Source organism: Triticum urartu, chromosome 1 (genome assembly GCF_003073215.2).
Source record: "Triticum urartu cultivar G1812 chromosome 1, Tu2.1, whole genome shotgun sequence".
Lineage (NCBI taxonomy): Eukaryota > Viridiplantae > Streptophyta > Magnoliopsida > Poales > Poaceae > Triticum > Triticum urartu.
The window spans coordinates 215,092,337-215,103,137 of NC_053022.1; the positions used below are offsets into that span (position 1 = coordinate 215,092,337).

General features: G+C 45.3%; 1 protein-coding gene across 1 annotated transcript; it reads left to right on the forward strand.

Moving 5' to 3' along the window:
* The first annotated feature begins 4,494 nt into the window (after positions 1–4,494).
* LOC125524898 lies at positions 4,495–5,995 on the forward strand. The gene is made up of 3 exons (XM_048689955.1): positions 4,495–5,035; positions 5,124–5,176; positions 5,642–5,995. The coding sequence occupies exons 1-2, from the start codon at positions 4,522–4,524 to the stop codon at positions 5,168–5,170; spliced, it is 561 nt and encodes a 186-aa protein (XP_048545912.1). The 5' UTR covers positions 4,495–4,521; the 3' UTR covers positions 5,171–5,176; positions 5,642–5,995.
* The last annotated feature ends 4,806 nt before the right edge of the window (positions 5,996–10,801 follow it).

A 10,801-nucleotide genomic window follows, 5' to 3' on the forward strand; every position in this document is an offset into this window, starting at 1 on the left:
GTCGTGGTCAAAGGGAAAGTCCAATGCTCAACCATCTCATCGTCGTCGCCGTGGATGAATGCCGAAGATGGCACATCATCACGCTCACCTGCTAAGATGAAAGCATCATCCTTTCTCGTCACCATGTCGCTCGCCTCCAAAGCTTGGTCCTTGAATGGCTCCATAGTCGTAGTCGTCGCCGCACCATCTTGAAAAAGAGTCGAAGTAGACTCGACATCATCAATTCCACAAAGAAGGATGGCGGTGGAGTTAAACTTGGGATCACCGTCTTGGAGCTCGTCGGGCTTGGACATCTTGGTGGTGCCATCCTCATGCTCGTTCTCATGGAGCTTGGTCATCGCGAAGTGAGCTTGGGGTCGAGAAGCCTTGGCCTTCATGAGTACTTGTTCCGCCTTGAGAGCACCAACGTAATTGTCATCGAGGGACTTGTAGTTCTCGAGGAAGATCGTCTTGGAGATGTCGTTGTGCAATCGCATCATGAAGTGGAACTTCATCGAAATGGGGTCATCCACGCCGGCTCGTCGTAAGGCTTTCTTCATCTCCTTGAAGTACTCGTCGATGGACTTGGATCCTTGGGTGGTGTTCTCCAATTGGCTGTGACGCCCGGATAATTAAGCTACATTAATCCTCTGTTAATGATATCATGTCACCATTGTTTCTGTTTCTAATCTCACTCAGATCCAAAATCGGTTCGAATTCAAATTTAAAATAAAGACAAATTCTTATTTCTTCAAACTATCAAATAAAAATGTTTGGTGGGTTGCAAATATTCCTCAAGTAATTTTCATACATAAGCAAACATCACTTGAGTTAATAAATTGCCGCTAAACTATTTAAAACAGTGTCGTATCAGCTTTTTCAATTGCTTTTCCATTTAAGAAAATTTCAAACAGATGTAGTGACCTCCCAAACTTTTTGTGGCAGTGCCAAATATTGCATTTTAATTAAGTGGCTAAGTCCCATATTTTACAAAAGTCTTTTGTTGGCTAACTAAAACACAAAGCTATCGCAAAAAAAAGAAAAATAGAAAAGAAAGCTAAGGCCCCGCTTGGTTCCTCGTTTTAGGGCCCAATACACCTGTAAAATATACCCCTGTAAAATAAAAACAGATGGGCCTGTCGTTGGTGCTTGGCATGTCGTTTTTGGGCTGTAAGTTTTACACTGGTTTTCTCGTTTACACCCGTATCAGGCCGGTATCCGATACAGACCAGAGGCCGTCGTTTTTCCCCACCTCGCCTCTCGCTCGAGACCTAAATCGAGTTGCGCCGCCGGGAGGCGCCGGCGCTAGTGTCCACGAGGTGGTCAAGCAACGGCGTTCGCGACGGCGACGTGGTGAGGCGCAGAAGACGGTGGCCACGACGGGGTTTAGGCGCGCCGATGACGGCGACTCGTTCCTGGCCGCGACGGTGACGGCGACTCGCTCCTGGCCGTGACAGTGATGGCGACTCTCTCATGGCCGCGACAGCGACGTTGGCCGGCAGCCGTGACCTGACCGTGACAACGAATCGCTCATCCTCCTCTGCTCCACCAAGGTATCCTCCCTCCTCCTCCTCCTCCTCTGCCATCCCTCCCCGCCCCTTCCCCGTTCAACCGGCGGCGGAGTACTCCTTAGCGATGTGGCCGTCCTGCTTGGTCATGATTAGCCCGAACCCTCCTCCCAGTTAACAGCTGTTGCCAAAGTTTCACAAGAATTCAGTTCGTTAGCTGCTGTCGAAGTTCAGATTGATGTAAACCTAGAAATATTGATAAACAAACAGATGAACAATGGTCCAATGATTTGTTTATGAACAGGGTCCAATAAACTTCCATGGGTTTACGAATAGTTCATCTGTTTTCTTTGTCCAGTTGTACAAATAGAATGCTAACTAAGCTGGGCCTGTTTGATAAGTTTTATAACTGCAGCACCTATTATTGCTACTGATATCATTGGCTCATTGCTGCCTTTGTGCAATGCAGAACTGTTAAGAGTGATTTGGAGGATTGAAGATTCTGCGAAGCTCTTTTGACATTTAAAGCTCAGAACTGAAGGTACTTATTAACTCAAAAGCATTCAGTCCAGCTTGTGTGTGTGTCACTGATTTATTCTTCATTGTTTTGCGCATGTGCTTGTCTATATACATCTATACTCAACTGTTACATCAATCAATAAAAGTATGGTAATATCTTTTCATGTTACACTAATCTCGTTATCTTGATGTGCTAGTGCTCCTTTTATTCCAATGTCATAACATAGATTATATATACTATTGTGTTTACTTTGAAGGAGAGTTGCGGTATTTATTTTGTAATCTCTTCTCGCTAGATAATGGATACAAGTAACCATGATGATGGATATGAGTCATGTACTGATTCTGAGGAGGAGGAGGAGGAGGAGATGATGTTTCTTGTCTTACCGACAATATATTGTATATCTTCTAGGAGGGAAAAGATTCCAGTGAACACATCCATTCTTATGGGAGCTAAGTATATCCGAGAAATATTGGATGGCCACCCTCAATGGTGCCTTGATATTCTTAGGATGGAATCCCATATCTTCCAACTTCTATGTGACCATATTAGATCCAAAAATCTTCTAAAAAATTCAAAAGGAGTCAGTGTTGAAGAGCAACTAGGGATGTTTATGTACATGCTATCCAGGAATGCGAGTTATCGTACGTTGACTGATAGGTTTCAGCACAGTCCTGAAAGGTGCATAGGCATATCAATGGATGCTTCAACGCTATGAGATCATTGGCATTTGACCTTATCAAGCATAGTTCGCTAGATACTCATTGGAAAATATCAACAAATCCCCAGTTTTGGCCTTTCTTTGAGGTACACGCCATCCCTTGCTATGTACTTTAGGAATTTATATCCTCCCTTAGTATAACACATATAGTAACCATAGCTTGTTTAATGCAGAACTGCCTAGGGGCAATAGATGGGACTCATGTTCCCATGACCATTACATCCAACGAGGCTGCTCCATACAGGAATAGAAAGGGGACCCTCTCCAAAATGTGATGGTCGCCTGCGACTTCGATCTCAACTTTGTTTATGTGTCAGCTGGTTGGGAGGGGTCTGCCTCAGATGCCGGAGTATTGAAATCTGCTATTCAATCGGGCTTCCATGTACCTCCGGGCAAGTATTATTTGGTTGACGGAGGCTATGCAAACACACCATAGTTTCTAGCTCCGTACCGTGGAGTTCGTTACCATCTAAAAGATTTCGGTAGAGGTGGCCCTCGTCCAAAGAACCCCAAAGAACTATTCAATCTAAGGCATGCCCGTCTACGGAACCATATAGAGCGTACAATTGGTGTATGGAAAATGCGATTTCCTATTTTAAAAGTTGGCACACATTACCCAATTGACACTCAAGTCAAAATTCCTATGGCGGCAGCTGTATTTCACAATATAATCCGGAGTCACAGAGGTGATGAACAATGGCTAGATACGCAACAAATGCAAATTGACCCTCTTCTATTTGTCACTCTTCCTGATGGAGATGACAGACCTCGACATGTTCCTACATCCTCAAGCAATCAAAGGGACCTTGGTAATTCTATGAGAGATGAAATTGCCAACAGGATGTGGGCGGACTATCAAAGAATTCGAAGTGAAAGATCTTCACGGAGATCTACTAGCTAATAATTTAAGTTTTTATTCTATCAAAGTAATTTATTGTAATGATGTGGAATTTGAGATATAAAGATGACATTTGAGTTATGTTAATGTTTCATTTGAGTTATGTAAGGATGACATTTGAGTTATGTTATTAGGATCGATCCTATATATTAGCAACATTTGAGTTATGTTAATGTTTCATTTCATATTACTTGATGTGATTTTGCATTTTCAGATTCTTATATTTCTTAATGTGATGTTGGATTTTCATATTCTTATGTTGCTTAATGTGATCAGATTCTTGTATTGATTTATTGCTAAAGTTACATTGTCATAGGTTCAATATGACACAAAATAGGGCTAAGTGGACAGCAAGGTATGAGAAAGGTCTCGTGGAGGTACTTACAGAGTACAATCTATCTCATTACCGTGGCCAAAATGGGTGGACTACCGAAGGATGGAATCAAGTTGTCAAGGAACTGAACAATTTATATCCAGAGGCAAGGTTTACCAAGGATCAGGTTCAAGATAAGGAAGCTTAGTTGAAAAAGCACTACAAAAATATCAAGTTGATAGTCAACCGCTCTGGAATATCATGGAATGATATTGCATGTGTGATCAACACCACGCCTGAAAAATGGGAAGAGATCATTGCAGTAAGTTTTTATTCCTTCTAACTTTTGATTTCCTTATATGTGCATGAACTTTTCATGCCTATGCATGATCTGCTCACACCTTTCTATTAATTATGTAGGAGTACCCAAAGCTCAAAATGTATGAAGGAAAGAGCTTTCCATTGTACGAGGCATTGGGTGTGCTCTATGAAGGACACATTGCGCAAGGAAGACACTGCCTCACATCAAGGAAGCCTCCGATTGGCACAAAAACATGTAGCAACTTTGGAGCGAAGGATAAGATGGTTGCAAGCACTAGCAAGAAAAATACAAGACATGGAAGAGATGACAACGTAAGGAATTCTTCAATAATTGACATCAATGATACTCCTACATTAGATGATGTGGATGAAAGAGAGAACACTGTCAATGACGAGGAAGAATTAGCCAGTGAAGATGCTGATGGCGATCAACCACAAATAAGTGAATCAAGTACAAAAGGGAAAAAAACTAAGAAACAAAAAGGTGCCACATCTGTACAGCGGCTTGAAGATTCCATGATGGCTTATGTGAATTTCAAGAAAGATCAAGCTTCCAAGAAGGAAAAAGTGTCACAGCAAGGAAAACAACCCTCAATTACAGAATGCTTGCAGGTCTTGAATGACATGGATGATGTTCCCGACGAGGTCAAAATCTTTGCCTCTGATGTTTTCAAGGATGCAGCAAATCGTGAGATTTTCCTGGGTTACAACTCAAGATTGCGGGGTATGTGGCTAAAGAAGGAAGTCGACAAGATTAGTCCTCAGCCTCCTCCTTGTAAGTACCATTATCTTGGTTTTCTGCATTTCTTCTCCCCACTAAAGATAAGTTTGTAAGGCTTAGTTGAGCAAGTATTCCTTTGCAGCTCGGCTTTCATTTGGTGCTATTCCTTCAATCAATCTGGTGCTCTGATCAAAGGTATTGTCCGTGCTCCCTTTATTTTCGCTAGGTTAATCAATAGAATGTATCCCAATCTTCATTTTTGCTTGCCCTGTTTATTGCATGATTGCTTGCCCTGTTTATTGGGGTTCTACAAATGGTCTCAGCTTCAGAGTTATATTGTTGGTGCTGATGTTCCAATCCCCCTTTGCAACATAATATTCTAGACATGTGTAGACTTGTTGCTGCCTAGAACATTTTTCTTATTCAAGATTTTGTTTATATTGCTGCCATGTTGTTTCTTCATCAGTGTTTCTTGAAAAATAATGCAGTTACTTTAAACTTGAGTGACATGCTATGGCTACCTTGCACCATCTGGCTCCCCTTGGTAATTCAGGATTTTGTGCTAATCTTTTTGACATGCATGGTTGTTCTCAACATCCGTGGTTGGTATCATTCTTAGAGCACAAAGTGATCATTATATAGCTAATGTTTTTTTTTCAGGTCGCCCTTTCGCATGATTCTGTGGTTACCCGAGTCCATGAAGCAGTCATAATCTTTCAGAAATATTTTATGTCTAGACGCACACCGATTCAACAATTGCCGAGTCCTAACTTTGGTTATGTACCATGCCAACGAGACAAGACAAGTATGCCTCAATAGAATTGTAATTTAAATTGCTGACTTTGAGCACTATGAGTTATCGGAACTATTTTCAAATGGAAGATTGCAAAAATATGATTTTTTTTTACTGATGTTGTGCTATTGTAATATAAATGAAAATTTTAGCTCATTTTATACTTGTCCAATTTGTGTCGAAGTGCAGTTGTATTGGAAATTGCTTGTGTAGTCTGTGCTGTTGAATGTACGTGTACTCACGCATATTTTAAAAGTGGATTGAAACCTGGAGAGCCAAGAACATATTACAACCGGATAGAAAATACCACCCTTCGGAATGTATTTGGTTGGAGGCTGGTATAATACAGGTGTAAAAGATTACAGGGGTGGCAGAAAAACTACATTCCAAGCAGGGCCTAAGGAACAAAACAGAAAAATGGAAGCGAAGGGAAGAAGAGGCCCATGTGGCTGGTGGCCCAACCTAGACACCCCACTCATCTCCTACCTCCTATAGCTACAGGGAGGCAGGGGAGCCGTGGCAGTCATCCGGCCGCCGAGGCCGCACCGCGTAGACCATCCCCGACCTCCCCGGCCCCTTTAAGACATCGCCCGCGACCCCCACAAACCCTAGCGCATCCCCATTCTCCGCCTCTCGCCGCCTCGCCCAAATCCGCCGTTGTCCGAGAGCTGCGTCACCCTGCCGTCATCGTCGTCATGGCCAAGTATTTCCCCGAGATGCGCCGGGATGTCCAGCGGCATCGTCGTCACCTTCTACATCATGTACGCCTAGTCATTTGTCGCTGGTCCTCGCCGGGGCATCATATTCGTCCATCGTCCCTGACTGGATCACCGGAACTCCGCCATTTGATCCGCCGCCGTTGCTACGTCCCCGACCTCATCATACCCTCCTCTGCGTTTGTGGTAAGACTCTCCTTCGGTCCCCCCTATTCCCCCCTCGAGTCACCACCGTAGGCCGCAGTCACCATTGTGTCGGATGCAGCTGGAGCCCCTGCTCACCGCACAGCAGTCCGCGATCCAGCGCGCCTCTGCCGCCCAAGCCACGCCCTGCCTCGTCCCTTTGACCGCGCCTAGGAGAGCCCTGCGTGCGCCTGCCCGCGCTCTTGCCGCGCCATCCGTCTCCCGCTCGTGCGTCGTGCTGCTGCTGCCTCTAGCGCTACTGCCGCTGCTACTTACTGCTTCGGCTGCCGCTGCTGTCTAGTGCTGCTTCTTCTCTTCTCTCTCCTACTGATGCTTTGCTCGCTACTGCTGCTGCTTAGCCTTAACGCTGCTGTTGCGCTGCTATACTGCTGCTTGAGGCTGCCATGGCCTTGGCCATGACCGAGTGTGTTGCGTGGTGTGTGTGCGTGTGTTCTGTGTGTGTGGCCGGCCGGCCATGTTCAATTAGTTTAGGCTAATCTAGATTTACGTTAATAATTATTAGGTTATATGCTAGCCTATGACATGTGGCCCTTTCTAGATTAATTTAGTCTAGCTACTTTTTTTTGCACACGTGACACTGACATGCGGGTACCCTAGAGATTAAACAAAAATCTAATTACCTACTATCTATGACAATTGGGTCCCGTCGGCACTGTTGACTTTGACTAGTCAACTCTGATTGGGTTGTTGACTTTGACTCTGGCCTCACCTGACAGTCAAACAGCGACACTGGTAGTGTACACACCCTGGGTACGCCTAGCTTTTAGTCATTTATTTTCGAAATAAAAGTTTTCCATAAAATCTTTTAATCTTTGAACAATCATATAAAATAAACCGTAACTCAGATGGAAATAATTTATATATGAAAGTTGCTCAGAACGACGAGATGAATCCGAATACACAGCCCGTTCGTCCGCCACACATCCCTAGCATAGCAAACACGTAACTTTCCCTCTACGGTTCATCTGTCTGAAAACGCGGAACACCGGGGATACTTTCCCGGATGTTTCCCCCTTCGTCGGTATCACCTACCACTACGTTAGGTCACCCCTAGCACTGCATATTGCCGCGTCTTGCTTTGTGTTACATTTGATTGCTCTGTTATTTATTGTGTTCCCCCCTCCGTTACTTCTTTTCGGTAGACTCCGAGACCGGTGCCGATGTTCGTGTGTTCGACTACACCGAAGATGACCCCTCCTTCTTGCCAGAGCAACCAGGCAAGCCCCCCCTTTGATCACCAGATATCACCTATTCTTCTCTCTACTGCTTGCATTAGAGTAGTGTAGCATGTTACTACTTTCCGTTATCCTATCCTGATGCATAATCTGTCCTTGCTACTACTGTTGTTACCTTTACCTGCAATCCTAAATGCTTAGTATAGGATGCTAGTGTTCCATCAGTGGCCCTATACTCTTGTCCGTCTGACATGCTATACTACTGGGCCGTGATCACTCCGGGAGGTGATCACGGGCATATGATATATACTTATACTGTTACATTACTTATGATACTGTTCGGAGATGGGGACTGAAGGGGCAGGTGGCTCCATCCCGGTAGAGGTGGGCCTAGGTTCCCGACGGCCCCTAACTGTTACTTTGTGGCGGAGCGACACGGCAGGTTGAGACCACCTAGGAGAGAGGTGGGCCTGGCCCTGGTCGGCGTTCGCAAATACTTCAATTAACATGCTTAATGAGATCTTGGTATTTGATCTGAGTCTGGCTACTGGCCTATACGCACTAACCAACTACGCGAGAACATTTATGGGCACTCGACGTCGTGGTATCAGCCAAAGCCTTCGTGACGTCAGCGACTGAGTGGCGCGCGCCGGGTTGGACTGGAACGCCTGCTCTTGTATAAGGGAGGCTAGGTCTGCTCACTGGCCGCGTACGGAACGTGCAGGTGTGCAATGGGCGATGGGCCCAAATCCCTACGCCATAGGATTTAGACCGGCGTGCTGACCTCTGTTGTGCCTAGGTAGGGCTGCGACGTGTTGATCTTCTGAGGCCGGGCATGATCCAAGAAAGTGTGTTCGGACAAAGGGGATCGATCATGTTGGGAAATGTGGTGCACCCCTACAGGGAAGTTAATCTATTCGAATAGCCGTGATCTCTGGTAACAGGACGACTTGGAGTTGTACCTTGACCTTATGACAACTAGAACCGGATACTTAATAAAATACACCCTTCCAAGTGCCAGATACAATCGGTGATCGCTCTCTCACAGGGCGACGAGGGGAGGATCATCGGTTAGGATTATGCTACACGATGCTACTTGGTGAACTTACCTTCTGCTCTCTTCTACATGCTGCAAGATGGAGGCGGCCAGAAGCATAGTCTTCGATAGTACTAGCTATCCCCCTGTTATTTCAGCATTCTGCAGTTCAGTCCACATACGATACCCTTATTCCATTTGATACCAATGCATACATGTGTAGTGTAGCTCCTTGCTTGTGAGTACTTTGGATGAGTACTCACGGTTGCTTTGTTCCCCCTTTTCCCCCTTCCTTACCCGATTGCTGCGACCAGCCGATGGAGTCCAGGAGCCAGACGCCACCGTTGGCGACGACTCCTACTACACTAGAGGTGCCTACTACTACGTGCAGCCCGCTGACGACGATCAAGAGTAGTTTAGGAGGATCCCAGGCAGGAGTCCTGCGCCTCTTTCGATCTGTATCCTAGTTTGTGCTAGCCTTCTTAAGGCAAACATGTTTAACTTATGTTAGTACTCAGATATTGTTGCTTCTGCTGACTCGTCTATGATCGAGCTCTTGTATCCGAGCCCTCGAGGCCCCTGGCTTGTAATATGATGCTTGTATGACTTTTTTTTATTTTTAGAGTTGTGTTGTGATATCTTCCCGCGAGTCCCTGATCTTGATCGTACACGTTTGCGTGTATGATTAGTGTACGATTGAATGGGGGGCGTCACATTGGCGTAGTTGTTATTCCATGTAGGTTGGAGGCACGGACTCTTGCCGCAAAGCTCTCTTCATCTTGGGCCAACTCATGTCGTAGGTCTCCGAAGGTGCGTGAAGCCACCATGTGGAAGCGTAGTCGTGAAAGTTCCTTGTGGCGCATTTCACTTGATCTTTAGGAGGAACTTGATGTAGCTTGAGGTAGTCGTCCATCAAACGCTCCCATTCACGATACTCCTTGGGTTCTAGAGTTCCATAGAAAGGAATCTCATGGTCGATGTCGAGGTCGAAGTAGCTCGTGGAAGTCACGGACTTGAGCTTGGGGAGCCTCTCTTGAGTATAGTCTTGAGGTGCTTGTTGGCGAAGATGCCGCATATCCGAAGGCGAATATGCCTTGAAGTCTCTTGGCAAAGATGCCAAGGGAGATGGTGAAGTCGTTGAGCGGTTGTTGGTGATGAGCTCTTGACCTTCACATTCGTGGTGGTAATGGTGTTGATGCCGATGTGACCTTGCCGGAGATGGTAGCTTGGAAGCATGTGTACTTGAGCGTCTTCTCGAAGATGAGGAAGATCCGCTTGTAGGACTTGATGAGGGCTTTGATCTCATCCATTTGAGCTTGCATCTTGGCGTTGGTAGAGTTATTCGTGGCATCGAACTCGTTGTTGTTGTTGTAGACCGAAGATGAAATGCCTTGCCTATCCATCACAAGACTGGAGTAGAGGTGAGTAGGAAATGAGATAAACAAAACCAAGTTACCTTTTCCCAGAGTTGAGGATGTATCCCGTTTCACTCAATGTGAGATGAAAGAATAGTGGAATTGGTACCGGACTTGTTCACCCACACCTACAAACTAAAGCTTATGGAATAGCTCGGTGAGGATAGTGGCACAAAATAATGCAAACTGTTAGCAAGAGTCAATAATGTTGAAAGAGATTCACAAATTCGCAAGTGAAACAAGTAGACCAATAGCAATATGGGTGGCACACGGAAACACACACACGGCTAGATAAAATGGGGTCGTGCAACCAAGGAATGAGCACAAAATGTGGAATCCACGGAAAACACTCGTATTGCACAACTCAAGAGAGACTCTAGCACGATTGCTCTATAGGCGGATACGACACTTGTGCACAACCTATAAGATGCAAAATGTATCGACTTTCTATCCCAAGTATGCTATATATGTATGATGTTCC